The 16,550-nt window shown below is 40.7% G+C and overlaps 1 protein-coding gene across 3 annotated transcripts in view; it reads right to left on the bottom strand.

The window, feature by feature from the left end:
• Nucleotides 1-16,550, bottom strand: part of LOC131029577 (uncharacterized) — a 136,005-nt gene that overhangs the window by 6,913 nt on the left and 112,542 nt on the right. The window contains exons 6-9 of one of the 3 annotated variants that reach the window (XM_057960100.2): nt 3,242-3,314; nt 2,930-3,049; nt 2,417-2,788; nt 2,104-2,199 (exon numbers count right to left, since the gene is read on the bottom strand). In XM_057960100.2, coding sequence (XP_057816083.1) covers nt 2,104-2,199; nt 2,417-2,788; nt 2,930-3,049; nt 3,242-3,314 — 661 coding nt within the window. The remainder of the gene's footprint in view (nt 1-2,103; nt 2,200-2,416; nt 2,789-2,929; nt 3,050-3,241; nt 3,315-16,550) is intronic. The other 2 variants (XM_057960101.2, XM_057960102.2) reach the window with 2 other exon arrangements.

Here is a 16,550-nt window from a genome sequence, read left to right as displayed (position 1 = left end):
TATATGATGTTTCTACGTTTTCAATGGGAAAGATATCTTTGACCACCACTCGGTGTCAACTCTAGAGGTATAATATTGAACACTATACTATGCTTATCCAAATAGATTGATTATCAACATAGTAAAATGTCTTATGTATGGAGGAAGTCATGGTCGTCAACAATCAATGTTGTGCCCAAGCTACTTCTTCCATTCTCCTAGCTAAGATGACACTTGGGTCTCCATCTTTGATGCCTCAACGCACTACCTCTTTTCCTATTGATTTGAATTTCAGTTCCATAGTCTAGTAGTTCAAAGTGAACTCCCTAATAGAAGGTAACCACTACACACCTACAACTACACTCATCTCTCCTAGACCCACAACAAGAAATCATGGCACACCTTGTGTCTACCCAATGTGATAACAAGTAGATTCTTGGTGCAAGAAGTGAATTAACACGAGAAATCAAACCTTTTCCAAAATTTGTCCAAATTTGCATGTTGGTCTTCTCTTGAATATGTTTGATGACCTCCAAACTCCTTGCAATCAAAGAAGTCACCCAATTGTTGTCATCTTGTAAGATCTCATCCTCTAAGAATTCTCCTTTGTGCATCCAAGGGTAAAAATATGTTTGGAGATTGATTCCAAATTTATAGTATGTTGAGTTCCTGTATTTAGCTATGATCCTAGGAGCATGCTGAACACCATACTATACTCGATCAAAATATCTCAAATATCAAAATAACATCTACCTTGCTTACCACCTTACAACATCAAGAATCTTATTATCCTGGCAGCTCACTCCTGATGAAAATTTCTTTTGACTGCAATTTCTGCCATTAGAACATAGATCATATCAAACATCATAATTTTGTCTTCAAGTGCAGAATTATTCTCCAAGGAGTAACCCATGAGCTGCAAGCATTGAAATTCCACAACTTCGTTAGAAACTTAGAACTTAAACATATTCTTTATGAATTCTCCTTGGAATTCATTTTTCTCCAAATTCATTGAATGAAGAAGTCGTTAGCAATAATGATATTGATATTGTCAAAATATTCATCTTTTCTGTACCTTAAAATATCATCTAGATCCCATATGCATAAACAATTTTGAATTTAAGTCAAAGAATCTATATGACCTTTTACTGCAAGTCATATCCTTCACTCTTTTAGCATTCTTAGAGTGCTTTCCATGATGACAAAATTTTTGAAACGTCATAGTATGGAAGAATGAATCTAGAATATGACTTTCTTTTTTTCATACCTAGGGCAAAGTTTTGCATGTGCCCCAGTTGTGATTCAAAGGTAAAGCACTAATAGAGTGATTACCCTAACTTTCTCTATCAGCTTGATAAATAATCCTTTCATTTGGTATAATGACAATCAAAACATTCTGATATTCTTGAAAATCCTCAAATAGCAAGATGTTCCTCTTTTGGTCGAATAGGTAAGCAAGGACCCCCAAATGCATGGCCATCTAATCCCAACCAAACCAAGTCAAATCCTAGTAGCTCGCTCTCTACCTCCTCAACAGCCCTTGGACATTTTTTGTTCCCAATCCTCAAAATCTCAGATCCATAATGAATCTAGGATGGATCCTCAAATTTCCAACAAATTCAAGCTCAGAGATCTTCAAGCTAAATCATCTTCATACTTCACAAAATACAACCTCTTTTTCTAGGTTCTTTGCCTCGTAGTTGTGCAAATCTTATATTACGAGTTAAACTCCCTGGCTATATTGTTGTCAAGTCTCTCTTCAAATTCCCATTCATAAACCACTTCTACAGCAACTTGGCTAAGCAGATACTTCTCTGCACTAGCTTCCATACACAAGCAAAGTGGGGTTGGCAAATACTTAAGCTACTTATTTTGGCTTACAAGTTCTTCAAGGACGAGTATTCTATATCTAGAAACTTCAGAAACAACTTAAAAATACTAAGTCACAATATCGAAAAATATTTTATTATCAGAGTAGAGAATTCACAATATGCATCCTTAAAGGAAAGCTTAATATAGGTTTTCAGAAAGTCAGCCATTCTCATTACATTTTAGTTAAAACTTAAAAGTCAGTCATTTTTCAAAACATATCAGTTAATCTTCCTAAATATGACTGATACATACTGATTTCCCAAGTAGTCTTGACTGTGCGTTTGCAAATTGACTAGTATATTGTGGTCCATTCCCAGAGAGGGTAAAAACAGGCTTGCCCATACCTACCTGTGAAACGTTAGAAACATCATTTAGATGCAGGTGGGAGGAAAAAGTATGAAGCATGAAATATTCTGTCACAATATTCAACCAAACTCCATACTGTTCCCTAGTTCAAAGTTCAAACATTATTTCTAGACAGCCTGTTAATAGACAGTTCACATACTCAATGACCAGTACATGATATATTATATATCTATTTTGACATGTTTGAAAGTAAACTTACAAGTTGTTCAGTTGCTGTACCCGCCATTGCAATTGCGGCATCTGCCAGGTTGGCAACATCAGGGAACAGGTCCCTAGTCAGTAGAAGGAAAGCGTTGTCTTTCTTATATGAAAAAGAATATAGGATTCCACTTTCTCCGTTGGGGTCACTGCTTGCAGATAATATATTTTCTGTACACAGTATTGAATCCTCGATATCAGGTAGGAGGCTTTCAGAAACTCCAAATTTCCATCCCATGGATAGCAGTGTTTTGGAAAATAGACCTATTTCCAATGAAGAAAATATAGGAACTAAAAATATTATTTGATCTGAAATTGGAGACATTAGTAGATTCTCAACAGCATCAAGAATTGTCTTCCAATTGGAATAAACCTGTTTTCAAATGGTAATTTGTCAGAGTGCATATTCACATTTTCATGTTTAGTGTTAATCCAATATACAGTTTAAAGTGTATCAGCCAAAAAGAAGAGTGCCGTGTATAGTCAAATGAGAAATAAATGGATGAAAAAAAACCTCTGGTGCTCTACTTCCTGGTAAAAGTGCCACACATAAAGATGGTATCTGCTTCTTAAGGAACTCCAAGACTCCTGATGGGTTGAGATTATCCATCATTGGATTTCCCAGATCTTTAACCTGTTTTCGGAACTGTCAATCAGTATCTGTGCATCCAAAACTCACTTGTCAACCAACTCTATTCAATGGTTCTGCCATCTATAATGCTGAAGAGTCAATAACAGCAATATAACCACCGGGTAGCCAGCTTGGAAGATAATTTCAATAAATGAAAAAAATTATATCTCAAAATATGAAATCACTGTCCAAGACCTTTGATTCAGCAGAAGGCGGAAGAGCCTTCTTTAAGCTTGCTGTAGTGATGCTATCCCTTGGAACAATCAGGCTGCAAATATAAATTGATAAAAAAAATTAATTTCAAGTTACTTAAAAATCAAAATTCAGTATCCCTAGAAACGTCAAATTTGTACCATGGTAGCAGCTGATATATACATTGGCTAAACAGTGTTGGCATTTCTCCTGCTGCTTTTGGTCATCAAATAGTCAGACTCATAACAGTAACTTATCTCTTTGAAACCTTAACTGCTTTAAGGCACCAAGCCATTGTCTGAAGACCTGAATGCTCAATGGTGTGAGACCATAAATATCCTAAGGGCCGACTAACATAGAATACGCCAAGCATGGTCACACACATCCACAAAATATGGCGTATGAGGATTATAATAAGGAAAAGAAAGATCTCAGCAAGACAAGAAGACAAACACAAAAAGTTTTGAAAAATGACAGCAAGAATGGCTTTTTCTTTGAACGACACCATTTTGAAGTAGACTACACAAGGATGTAAAGGACATAAACCAATAAATAAATACAATTAAAAAGACTGATCCAAAAAGGGTCAGTAAATGTCTAGGATAGGAATGGAAGATTCTCCAAAATTTTAATAAGTGTAAGTACTTGCTGTTTTATGATACTCAAAACTGCTAACTGTCATCAAGAGGCCATTTTGAAAACACAATGGTGTCAAATCCATTTAAGTGGTCTTGCAACTGCTAAGGCGATTTTGACCATAGAACATAGTGGTTTCACCACAACACAAGTAGACAACAAGGTAAATGAAAAGTCTTGTCTCTTGGTGCTATAAATTCTTAGAGGGGGCTTCTAGTGCACAAGAGGACTTTCTAACAACAACAAAGAAATGTGTTGAGAAGGCAAAGGGTTCTAGGAGGTTGGAGAAATGTTTGTATGCATCCAAAACGGGGAAAAACTTGGTTTAAATTTTAGGTAAGGTTTGATAGATAACAACAGCAAATTGTGAGTTGTAATTGCTTACTCCTGAAGAAGTTGTTCTATAATTTATGCAGAGTAACAGAATACAATAGGAACAGTAACATACCAAAAACCATAAGAGTTAACAATGTTCAACACAACACATGGCAGGAAGATATTCTTTATTATCAAATGTAATGTGTGTACAACATCCATAAAATGTTTTCCGATACAATACTCCAACCATATATAGTGCTTGGCGGTTGTTTAAGACTACCAACAGTCGGCAATTAACACAACCTCTCAGAAACAACTAATTACACCGCCAAGCCTACTAACAAAACATAAACAAGACATTATTTATTTTATATTTATGATGGCAAAATTGCTGTCTACATCAGCCCCCCCCCCAAAAAAGAGAAGTCAATCTTCCAAATGATGAAATCAAAATGGGAGCTAACTCTAGTATTTGCAAAATACTGAGAGGGATGAGAGATACTGAGAGGGATGAGAGGATGTCCCTGGTAGTAGAGAAGACTGAGGGGTGTCTGACTGTGGCAGTTGTTGGAGGTGCTGGAGGTGCTTATTTGCCACCAACTCTTGCTCCTGAGCGGCTTTGACCATGTATGTAGCCTCCATGAGTTGTTTCCACATCTTTTCTAACTCCTCATCCCTCTTCTCCAAATCCTTGGCTTTCTCCTTGAGCTACTCATCCCTACTAGCCATTTTGTGTCTCCAATTGATTAACCTTTTTTGCTAAATCTGTCCTCATCTGCTCCACCTTCGATTGCTGGGTATGTTCTACCATAGTTTTCTCCAGTTCAGTGACTCGTAAATGCTCCCAAGCTAATTTCTCTTAAGCCTTTTGTGTGTAGTCGACTAGAGCCTTCCTCACTGTCTCAGCTTCTTGTAGGGCCTGTTCCCATTGAGTAGCCACCATATACACTTGCACTATCGTCAGCTTCCAATGTTTTAGGAACAAGTCCTTGAAGGCAACCTCCATGTTCCCGAATGACCTTAAGAGACCCGGTTGGTCATCTACTACATCAAGGTCCAAGCCTCTACCTTTTCCTGTGTCACCACTATCGGCCAGCCCTTGGTAGTGAAGCACCTAAAGAATTCTGTATTGCACTTGCCTTGCATGAATGACAAGATGTTGTGTCGCCTAAGCCACCAAAGGGTCGTGGCCAATGTCAGCATTTCTGGCAATATCTCCTACTCTACTCAAAAAACTTGCCACCCCCTCCAACTGTCTAACGCATTGTTGCACATTTCCAACGGGGTCTCCAAGATTTGGCTTGCTCAGCTATAGTACGATCTCCTCATCTTCATCAGAGACGATCTCTCCCCTCCTCGTAGTATCTGGTTGGGTTCTATTTATGTTACCCTCTGTGATTCCCTTTGTTACTTTCCTTGAATAGATGACTTTTATTCAATGTGTAAAGTTAGCCTAAGCTTATATCATGGATGCTTAACTTCTACTATGGATGAATATTGCTTGTTGGATGGTATCATTTGTAGTTCGAAAATCTCAAGCACAACCTCAGAAGATTGCACTTACTTTGTCTAGTTGTCCTTCGTGTGGTGAAGCAAAGTCTTCTTGATAGGTTTCACCTAATCTTTACCATCTCTCGAGTTCTTAAAAGTAGTATAGAACTTCTAAACCCCTATCCTTTTTCTTGAAGTCCAAAATTGAAAATCCAAAAAAAAAAGAGAGAGAGCATTCATTGTTATATTCGTCTAAGTCTTAGCTTGTGATCAATATTAGTTGAGTGTAAGTCTCCCTTGTATTTCAGCATACATAACCAAGGAAGTTGTCCAACATAAAGTCACCCGTTCGCATATATAAACCTTGGAGTGGCCGTGTGGTCTTTCTTTGCAATCTTGGCATACGTAGTGATTTTGTTCAAGAGAGGGTAGAGTGTCCTTGACATTTTATTCTAAGTGTTCGGTGAATGATAAAATGTAGACCAACACAAATTGACGCTAGGAGGGCCAAAAACAACAACAAATTGCTCACAAGTCGTGGTAGTAGACATGATTCAGCATGGTGTTACTACACGAGTTTGCTTTTGATTTGTCGTTTGAACAACTAGAGTCGAGACAGACAGACATTATTTCTCAATTACGTTTGCTTGCTTGGAAGTCAGAGACAAATTATACGGAATTCAAACAAATGAGCCATGTTATTGCTAAAGAAGAAGAAAAGGGTCGACAAGTTGATGCGGCAATTGAAAGAGATTTGGAGGAACAAAGATTCTTGGCTCTTCAATGACAAATTCTTGAAGATATACAACAACAAGCTCTTGAACCATTCAATCAATCATTGCCTGCTCATCCCCAATAAATCTAAGTTCTGTTAATATGATGCAAAATGGTGCTCCCAATCACTCCTCCTGAACCAGGTAGGGTGTTTAGCCCTTATTGTGAGGTTGGTAAACTCACGGGTAAAACAAGGATTTCTCATAAGTACCAACTATTCATGTAACAGAACATTCATATATCAAAGCATAAGTAACAACAATAAACAGCTATACTAGAAGAATGATATCTTTATTGAATTCTCAAGAATATGCCAGTACAATACCATCCTTGCCGAGGTTCCATCCAAATCATATATAGACTCGACGGTTGGCCAAGTTGCCAACCGTCACTAACTACCAACCACCTCACGGGAACCTCCCGGCGACTCAACATAACCAAACATAAACACCCATCCCAACTTCAAAATAACATGTGTTATTGACCCCTAACATCAGCCCCCCCAAAAAGTAGTCGTCTTCTAGATGACTAAGACAATAGGAGCTGGAATACAAAACAAAAGACTAAGACTGAGAAGGGGGAGGAGGCGTCCCTGTAGTGGTCGAAGAAGAAGGTTGTTGTCCTGTGTGGAGTCTGAGGTTCTTCTCTGCCATTAGCTGTCGCTCCCGTGCCTTCTTCACCATGTGTGCGGCCTCCAGCAGTTTTTTGTCTTTTTGCTCTATTTGCAAGGTAAGCTTGGCCACCTTTGCTGCCAGTATTTGCACCTCCTTCTTCTGCATGCTACAACGGGCCTCATAAGTAGTCACCTTTGTTTCTAGCTCATCCCATAGATTCTTTTCTGCTATCGCTAGCTATGCATGCTTCTCCCCTTCCTTCTCCAATTTTGTTATATACAGCCGCTGCGCCTCTTGCTCTATCTGGCGCCGTCGCATCTATAGGTACACATCCCGAAAGGCTCCCTCCATGTTGCGGAAGGTGGTGCCCAGAGTGCCCCCTCCTTCCACCAGGCGCATGCGAGTCCATTCCTGTGCCATCTCCGACGTACTACTGTTTGGCCACCCTTGCTGCTTGAAGCGGCGGGCAAACTCGTCTGCACACCCAAAAGTCATGAAGTGGCAAAGTTTCTCAGCGTCGGCGGAGTTGCCGACATCCATTTGCCCAGTCAACTGTGCCATTCCATGTGCCACATCTGAAATCCCCTATAGCTCTCCAAGGAACCGCTGGAGCGAGCCTACTGGATCGCTAGGATCTGGTGGAGTGAGGTGAGGTCCTGCCAATGAGCCTTCTGACCTGCTTTCCCCATCATAGTTGATCTTCCGGCTCTGCCCACCACTTCCTGTTGCCCTATGCTCCCTATCAACAGACATCCCCACATCTTGGTCTGTAATAGAGGAAGTCTTGTCCTGTGTCTGGTGCGGCCCAATAGCCATGTTATGCGGTGTAGGGGAGGGAGGGGGGTGAGGTGTGAGTGCAAATTGCCCCAGCCACCCATCCAACGATGCATCTATATCTTCATCCATCAGTGTCTCCAATACTGCCAAGTCCTCTAGACCATCCCCAGTCATCAATACATCCCCTGCCTCATCCTTCTCCGCTGGTACCGTACTAGCACTTGGCGTACCAGTACCTGTTGGTACCGTACTAGTTCCTGCTGGTACCGTACCAATACATGTTGGTACCATACTAGTGCTCGTCATACCAGTACCTAAACCTGTCGTACTAGTACCAATTCCCTGTACGGCGACCTCGTTTTTCCTTGGTACGACCTCCTCTGCCATTGTCTGGTCTGCCATACTGGTACTGTCCATGGCTTCCAACGCAAGTACAACTAGGCTGATCTGTGGTAGTGACACTCGCCGTTGTGCCGATGGTTCTCCTTCATTGATTTTTCGGAACAACACTCCTACAAGCCGTACGTCCCCCACCGGACTGGCCACTGTAAGTGCTTCGTGTGGTACCAAGTGTGCCGAAGATAATTTTTGAGGTGTGAATTTCACCCTCGTGCTCTTCCATTGCGCTCGTATCCCTCCATGTTGATCTTCCCCTTCTTCCTCTTTCGGCTGTTGCGATCCTGCTTCCCCTTCATCCTCTACGGCTGTGTGTAATGCCATACAGAACCCTTCATCGCCGCTCTCCTGCTCCTCAGTTGAAAGATCCCTATTGGATTCCTGTTTCTGACCTGCTGTAATTTTTATTTAATAAACTAGGTTTTTGTAATTTTCTGGTGATCTTATAGAATAGACAGAAGTGCAGAAAGGGGGTTTGTTTCTTTTGTTTTGGAGTTTTGAAGATATATATATAAGAAACAGTAAACAATAATAGTGCGAAATAAGAATGGAACAATGTTCATAAATTAGAACTCTTACAATCCAAAATACTGCAACTCGTACCAGGACAATAATCTGATTTCCTTGTATTCCAGCAATTATCATTAACCAATTTGGAGCTGCTACAAAATGAATTGACCAGCAATGAATAAGAAAGACACAATATGCAAATATCCAGCTCTTCACACCAGCAACAAACCAAACGTGAACAGCAAGAAAGAATGATGCCACCACAACTCCCAATGGGCTGCAGCTGTAGTCACGTGCCAGCTGAATAAGGTTAGCTACCTTGATGAAACCCTCTGAATGCAATCTGAATCCTCTGCAGTCAATAGCGCACCCAATCTCTATCAACCAATGTCCAACACCCTGAAGTATTTACTGACAAACTACTGCTGAGGGTTACATCCCAGCCAGTATCCAACCTGGGGTTTGCGTCCCAGATGAAGAATCGCTCTACCAGAGCAAATTCGCAAGAAGCAAGTTTTGAATGTGTAAAAAGATACAAGAATTAGGTCACAACTTCCTTATAACATCTTCCCACTTAGCTCGAACCCTAAAAGTGACTCAATGGGGCGTTTAGGGTTAAAATGTTATATTTCTCATTTTAAGTTGCCAAGCGTATAGAAAAACGACCTTTTTTCGAATATAAAGAAATCCGTTCACCGAAAGGATCTGAGTCAAAAGAGAAATATTTAGAAAAGTCCAAGACCTTTCTAATGAGCTATTACACCAAGGGATACGCAACCAGATGAGGCCAAAAACCCCTTATTACTCCAAAATGGCTATAAACATAGCCTTATTTAAATAATAAACGCTAACTTAGGAAATATTAAAAATATAACCCAAATAGCTGCAAAATGCTCAAATGACACCACAAACTAGAAAGTCAACCTGCCACCTGTCTGTGACTGAAGTCGGAAATCAAAGATCCACTGGCAGTCTCATCCCTAAAATCTAGGGATGCTCCTAGAAACTAGGAAACAAACCCAAATCCTCTGAAACTGAACCCAAGGAATAATCTCAAGGAGACCCAACCCTGGGTATGGTCATAACCTCCTAGTAGGGATATCCTCCATAAATGTAGGAACTGTCTCCTAAAAATAAGGAACTGCTCCAAACTGATCAACTACTGCCAGAACACCAAGTCCCAGACACTATATAACCACACTGAGTCTCTATCCATCACTGTCAACCTACAAGACCCCATAATAAGCTGACTCACATGTCTCTGCTAGACAGAGCTAAAGAGGGGACATGACATCAGTCTCTTCCTCAGAATCCTCAGTGCTGCTGACATCTTCAACCTCTACGAATGCGTCCAGCTTCCTCCTTTTTGTCGGCTGCGCAGTGTCACCCAGTGTGTCCAAATGGGCATAGTAGTACATGGTCGGCTTATTAGGTTCAACCCGTCCACGTGGTTCGAAGGTTCCCCACATTTCTCGCAGTACTTGCAGGCGTATGACATCCAAGAATAGGCTGATGGCATGGTGGTACATGTAAAATGTCTTGTGTTCCAGCTTGAGAAAATCATGAATTCTTTCTGCCAGCAGTTGCCCCCAATTGTACACTTAACCACATTTAATCCCATTCATTAACCCTATCATCCAGATGGCTATGTCGGATGCACGACTGGCTCCTGTGAGGCGACTTTTTACTAAGTCCATCAGCATTCTCCATTCTCCTAGTGCGATAAACGCACGCTTCAACCCCCTACTGTCCGACCAAGCACTCTTACATTGTTCCTCTGTGAGGTCATCCCTGCATACCAAATCCATCAGCCATTTCTTTTTTTCCTTGGTGAGCTTCTTGGTTGGTTTCACTGTAGATGCCCTCTTGTCAGGTATACCAAATACCCTCGTGAAGTCCTCTGGTTTGAATGAGACTCGTACCGTGCATCCCTGGAACTGAATAATGGAAGCCCTTTCCAGCGAGTTGTATCTGGATACCATAGTCCGCAGCACTAGCTCAAAATCCTTGATGTTGAATGTGGGTATCTGGATGGCATGGTCTACCTGGGCTTTTCTGAGGGAATCCTTTATCACATGGTTGGGAGAAGTTTCCTCCCACCAGGTACGACATTCTTTGCCAGTCACACTCTCAAAGGCTACATTCTCCGCCGTGATTCCCTCCAGATCCTTCTGCACGTTTGGCCTGATTTTGGCCTTCTTGCTGCTGTTGGCTGGATCTGTAGCTGTCATAGTTGCACTGCAACTGCTGTGCCCTGTTCTCCTACCTTTGTCCCATCCATGGCCGTTATTATAACTGTCTGAAAGTGTACTTCGCCAATTTGTATGGCCCATTGTACTTGCTGCTGCCTCTCCACCATACGGATTTCGTATCCTTCCTTCTCTTGATTGTACAATAAACTCTGCCCATTCGATTTTCCAAAAAACACTTTCAATTTTTATACATGCCTGTTCTCTGCGTGTACGGACTTCCTTGTGCCGGCCTTTGTACGGTACCGTACGATATTTGTCTCTTTGTCCGTACGATTTCCCCCTACTTTGCGTCAGCGGTCGTACGCTGTTGTACAACCCTTTCAATTCATCGTACGTTCTGCACTGCACCTCGTACGAATGATTATGTCGTACGCCGTAGCGTGAACTTCGTACGTCGTATGGATTATTCTATTGGAACTTGCACAGATTGTATGGGTGATGTGCGATTGTCGTATGCCAGTCGGTGCTACAGATGTCGTGTCCGTACGAACACTTTGTACGTCGTGTGAACTCGATGCTTGGCCTTTGCGTCCTTTTGTTCGGGCAATCCGTACACCATACGGATTAACTAGTAGATCCTTCAACCCCTCCTGATGCTCGTCCGTACGATAAGTTCGTACGTTGTATGAACTTAGTTTCTTCTCTGTGCCTGGCCATATGGATCCCTGCCTTCTTCCTCTCAACTCCATTCTGCTGCCAAGTTTGCTTGGATTTCTTCTTTGAGCTGTATACAATTGGGCTTCTTGGGGGTCTTTATAACCACTTGCTTTTGTCAGGGTTAGGGTTAGGCCTAAATGCTTCACTAATTTTATATAAAATAAGTGCCTTTTTATTAAATGCGTTTTTTCTCGACTTACTGCCATCACTTTTGCCTTACACTTTAATTTTTTAATACTTGTTGTCCCTAGCCTTTTTCTCCCTTCCATGTATTTCCCTTTCCCAGCTTCTAATATCTCCTTTCTTAGCAATTGTTTTAATTCTCTTATTTGACAACACTTTTTAAATGCAATTCTTCTTCGTACCTTCCGTTTACTAAGGTGTCCCGGGGTTAGCTTGCATCGTTTAGATAGCCCTTTGGGCTCCACAAGGTAGCATATTGCTTCTACCAATGTTGCTGGATGATCTTTCCGCCCCCTTAGTTTCCTCCTCGCTATGCAGGTACTATATTTCTTCCTGGCTCTTCCCTTGTCACTTGACCTGTCTTCCTTCCATTTTTTGTTTGACCCTTGGTCGGCGTCCTCATCTCCAATATTCCTCTTCATTCCTGAGGAGTCATTCACAGTCTTCAACTTTATCTCTGAATCGTGCAACCACATACAGACGTGCAACAACCTCCTATAGCATTCTTGTGCACAACATGACCCTACGTACTCTAGGTTCCATATCTTGTCAACTAACGGAGCAGGTCCCACCCCCTTATATCGCCCGTCAATGTTGATAAGTCGGTGTATTGACATGTTTTTTATCAGGACTCTTAGGTTTTTGGTATCTTTTGGGTTGCATTGTGATAGTAAAATATTGTGAATTGACTATATGTAATCCATGTTTTAAAATTGAACTTAAGAAATCATGTTTGAACCTTGTCTGTTAATTCCTGCAACCATGCCAATTTATTCCTGTAGCCAAATGGTTTGTCCCTGTGATATGCGGATTATTTAGGATGATTTCATATGTGAGTTAATGAATGTATTAGTTAAGTAAGATACATATGCATGTCCTTGTATATTGTTTCTGTTTTAGTGCAGATAATAATTGATGCTGCGGTGGAGAATTCTCTTTCGCACCTAAGGACTGGAGAATCACGTCAGATAGCTGGAGGTCAAATTGAAGGAGATTCAAGCGAGCGCGATCTATGGCATAATCGGAGTAGTTGTACTTCACCATGGGAGTTTAACTCCAATGCATGTTTAATCTGCAAAATATCTCTTTGGCGTGCAAAGACTGTGGTTCGGTTTCAGATCCACAGTTCCCGTAGCCAAGCTCTCTATTATCCCCTTCATCTGACAACGATCCGTCTTTTCTTCTGGGCGTAATTGGAGTTATCCATTGTAGTTTGTCTTTTCTTTATAATAAGCTCTTCCTTCTTTTCTGAGAGTTAGACAGAATGGAAAGGGATTGAGCAGAGTTTTTGTCAAATATTCTGAATTTTCTCTTTTTGAAATGTAATCGTCTTTCAGGAAGAAATGAATAAAAATATGTTATTCTGATCTATTAAGAGTTATTTGCTGAGAGTTTGATATCACTCATCCAAGGGGGCCCACTTGATGAGTGATCCCGTGTTTATGATTATTGAAGTTAGTTTTTACTTAGTTGCAGTAGAAGTTCATGACTGGGTTGTTCCTGCAGCCACTGGAAATAGATCCTTTGACTGTTCCTGCAGCCAAGGCAGAACGGTGTGATTCCTGTTATTTCCATTAGTTCATTTCAGTAGAGTTTTGAAAAGCTTTCATTTAGTCTTTATGATTTCCATTCCTACCTTTCTTACAGTAATTAAGAATAATCATTTAAGGAGCTTAGTGCATATATATTGCAGACCCATTTCAAGTTTTACGTTCCTGGATTCACAACTAAATGAACATCATCCATGAGAATAGTAAACTCTACCATATGAATGTCCAAACTTCGGATTGAGATTTGAATTAGAGGTATTATTGTCATTATAGTTGGGGTAGACATTTTTGGCGCCGTTGCTGGGATGGTGTCAAGCTAAGAGCCTTTTATGATTATTCTAGTTTCTAGTTAATTGTTTGAATTTCATGAATCTGCATGCATAATAGAAGAGGAGATGCCAGAGGTAGATTTTTACCCACTCATACTACTCAAGCAGAAGATAGTTCTTCAGATATAAACCCTTTTTCTGAGCTGTATCAAGTCTCACAAAATTTGAATCACCTTGAGTCTGAATTTCCAGAAGGTAGTCTTCAGCTCCTTTTTGGTCCACAAGAAGAAGAGTTGCCTATTGTAATAACCCCCATAAGTCCAATGCAAGGGAACCCACCTCCTGGTGGAAATAATCCACCACCACCACCTGGTCCAACATTTGAGTTTCCCATCTCTGACCAGCATGATAATGCTAACCTCAAGAACATTCCCGCATCTTCACTTCCTAAGTTCTGTGGGTTGGTCACAGAGGATCCGGATACATTTTTGTTTGAGTTTGATGTTCTCTGTAGGAGTTTTGACTATACTACAGATGCCCATAGACTCAAAATTTTTCCAGCCACTTTGAAGGAGTCATCCTTGAGATGGTTCATGAGCTTGGGTAGTAGCACAATCAATACATGGGATGAGATGAAACGGTTGTTTCTTGCAAAATATCAAGATTATTGTAGAGGCACTGATTGGCATGGGATGATATCTTTAGAATGACACAAACTGAAGATGAGAGCCTTGAGGATTATCTGGAAAGGTTTTTGTTTAGTGTCAAGAAGTCCAAGCATAGTACTTTGAATGAAGATTCCCTCAAATTGATATTCTTGAGGGGTATCAGTGATGAATGCACCGATTCCTTAGCTCTAATGGGGGGGGGGTGACATTACACAATCTACTTGGGCTGAAATAGAACAAATTTGCAAGAAGTATTCTAGATCTACTTCTAAGAAGAATAGGAGATTTAAGCCAGAAGCACCATCATCATCATCTGGAAATGGAGTTTCTAGGTTGGAACCTAGTCATTTGTTAAAAGATTTCAAGGAAGACATTATAAACAATATGGCTACTAAGTTGGATACATTGGCAACTAAGAAGAAGCATGAGGAAGCTGATGCATTTCTTGCAAAATTCTATCCTCATTGTAAGCAGCGGAAGAAAGATTGTAGATGTAAGATGGTTGCAAATGTTGAAGTACTTGATTTCAAACCAATTCAAGGGGAGGATGAACAAGTCTTCTATGTTGCTCAGAGAAGACCAAATTTTTCGAGACAAGGTATGCCACCTGATCCACTTTCCTTTTCTGGTTATAGTGGTAATTCTTATGCACCAAATAACCAATGGCAACCACAGTATTCTCAAAATTTTGGTAATTATCCACATTGGCATGGATCACAAGGCCAAGGACAGCAATTTGCTAATCAGATACCCCAGTGGCAGCAGCCACAGGGAAACTGGTATCCACCTCAAGGTGCAGGGAACCAGTTTCAAGGGAATTGGCAACCTACCTCTCAATGGAGGGAAAACCCATCATGGTCATCCCAATCTTCTAGATATCAGCCTCCTGCTCAGCAGCCACAACCTCCTGCTTTAATGCCACCTCCTGTAGCCACAGCACCACCTCCCAAGCCAACACAACTGCCTACTCAACCGTTGCCTAATCCAAATATCAAATCTCAACAACAACAACAAGCTTATTCAGCTGATGTTAATCAATACCCAGCCTATTCTTTATCACTAGATGATATTCACCTTCGATCTGGAACAACACTACCTAATCCCTCTCAGCCAGTTATTACTGAGGTACAAGAAGAGCAGCCAATCTTTGATCCTAATGATGTAATACCTCAGAATCAAATATTACCACCATTTCCCCAAAGATTGAAAGACAAAGAAGTTTCAACTGATCAACAACAAAGCTTTGATATTCTTGATCAACTGAAGCACATTTGTGTTAAAATTCCATTGCTGCAAGCAATAAAGGATGTTCCAATATATGGTAAGGCATTGAGGGAGGCATGCCTAAAGAAACCTGGCAGAAAGAAAAAGGATCCACAAATAGTTCATGTTATGGGTCAATTAGCTGATATTATGTTAGGAAAAATTGCTATTCCAAAGTATTCTGATCCAGGCAATCCTGTTGTGAGTATAGTCATTAATGGCAGTCAAATAAAGAATGTTTTAGTTGATCTAGGGGCAGCCATTAATGTAATGACAAGGGAAGTAATGAAACATCTAGAGATAGATAGTTTAAGGGCTACACCCACAGTTCTTCAACTTGCTGATGGCTCTGCAGTAAGACCTGATGGTATGATAGAGGATATAGTGTTCATACTAGATTCCTGGGAATACCCTGCAGACTTTATGATTTTATCCCCAAAAGCAACATTGGGGGGATATCCAGTCATTTTGGGAAGACCATGGCTTGCCACAGCAAATGGATATATTGGGTGTAGATCAGGAGACATGACGATTTCAGATGGCAATTCCACAAAAACATTGGCCTTGTATTCCCCTGCACAACCTTAGCTTGAGCAGCAGCAGGCTGTTTGGCCTATTTTAGGAGAGGAATCTGAAGAAATTGACTCTATTAATCGAGTGCCACTCATGCAGTTATATGATGAAGAATCAATCCTTTATAAGGTTCTGACAAATGAATTAATAGAAGACCGAGAATTGCAGAAATTGGTTCCGAGTATTGCAGGATTGGATTTTCTTGCAGCCACTGATATCTTGCATACCTTGTTGCCGCAAGAATTGTCATATTCTCATGTTTCTGATATAAATCAGATTGATCTTACTATCAAGATAGAGGTTGCATTGAATAAATATTTGAACATCAACAAGAATATAGCAGATACTCAGAAGGATAGCTTGGTAGACTAGCTAAAACTC

This window comes from Cryptomeria japonica, chromosome 3 (assembly GCF_030272615.1).
Source record: "Cryptomeria japonica chromosome 3, Sugi_1.0, whole genome shotgun sequence".
Classification (NCBI taxonomy): domain Eukaryota; kingdom Viridiplantae; phylum Streptophyta; class Pinopsida; order Cupressales; family Cupressaceae; genus Cryptomeria; species Cryptomeria japonica.
The sequence above is the reverse complement of the archived record's forward strand: the minus strand, read 5'-3'. Positions and strand labels throughout refer to the sequence as shown.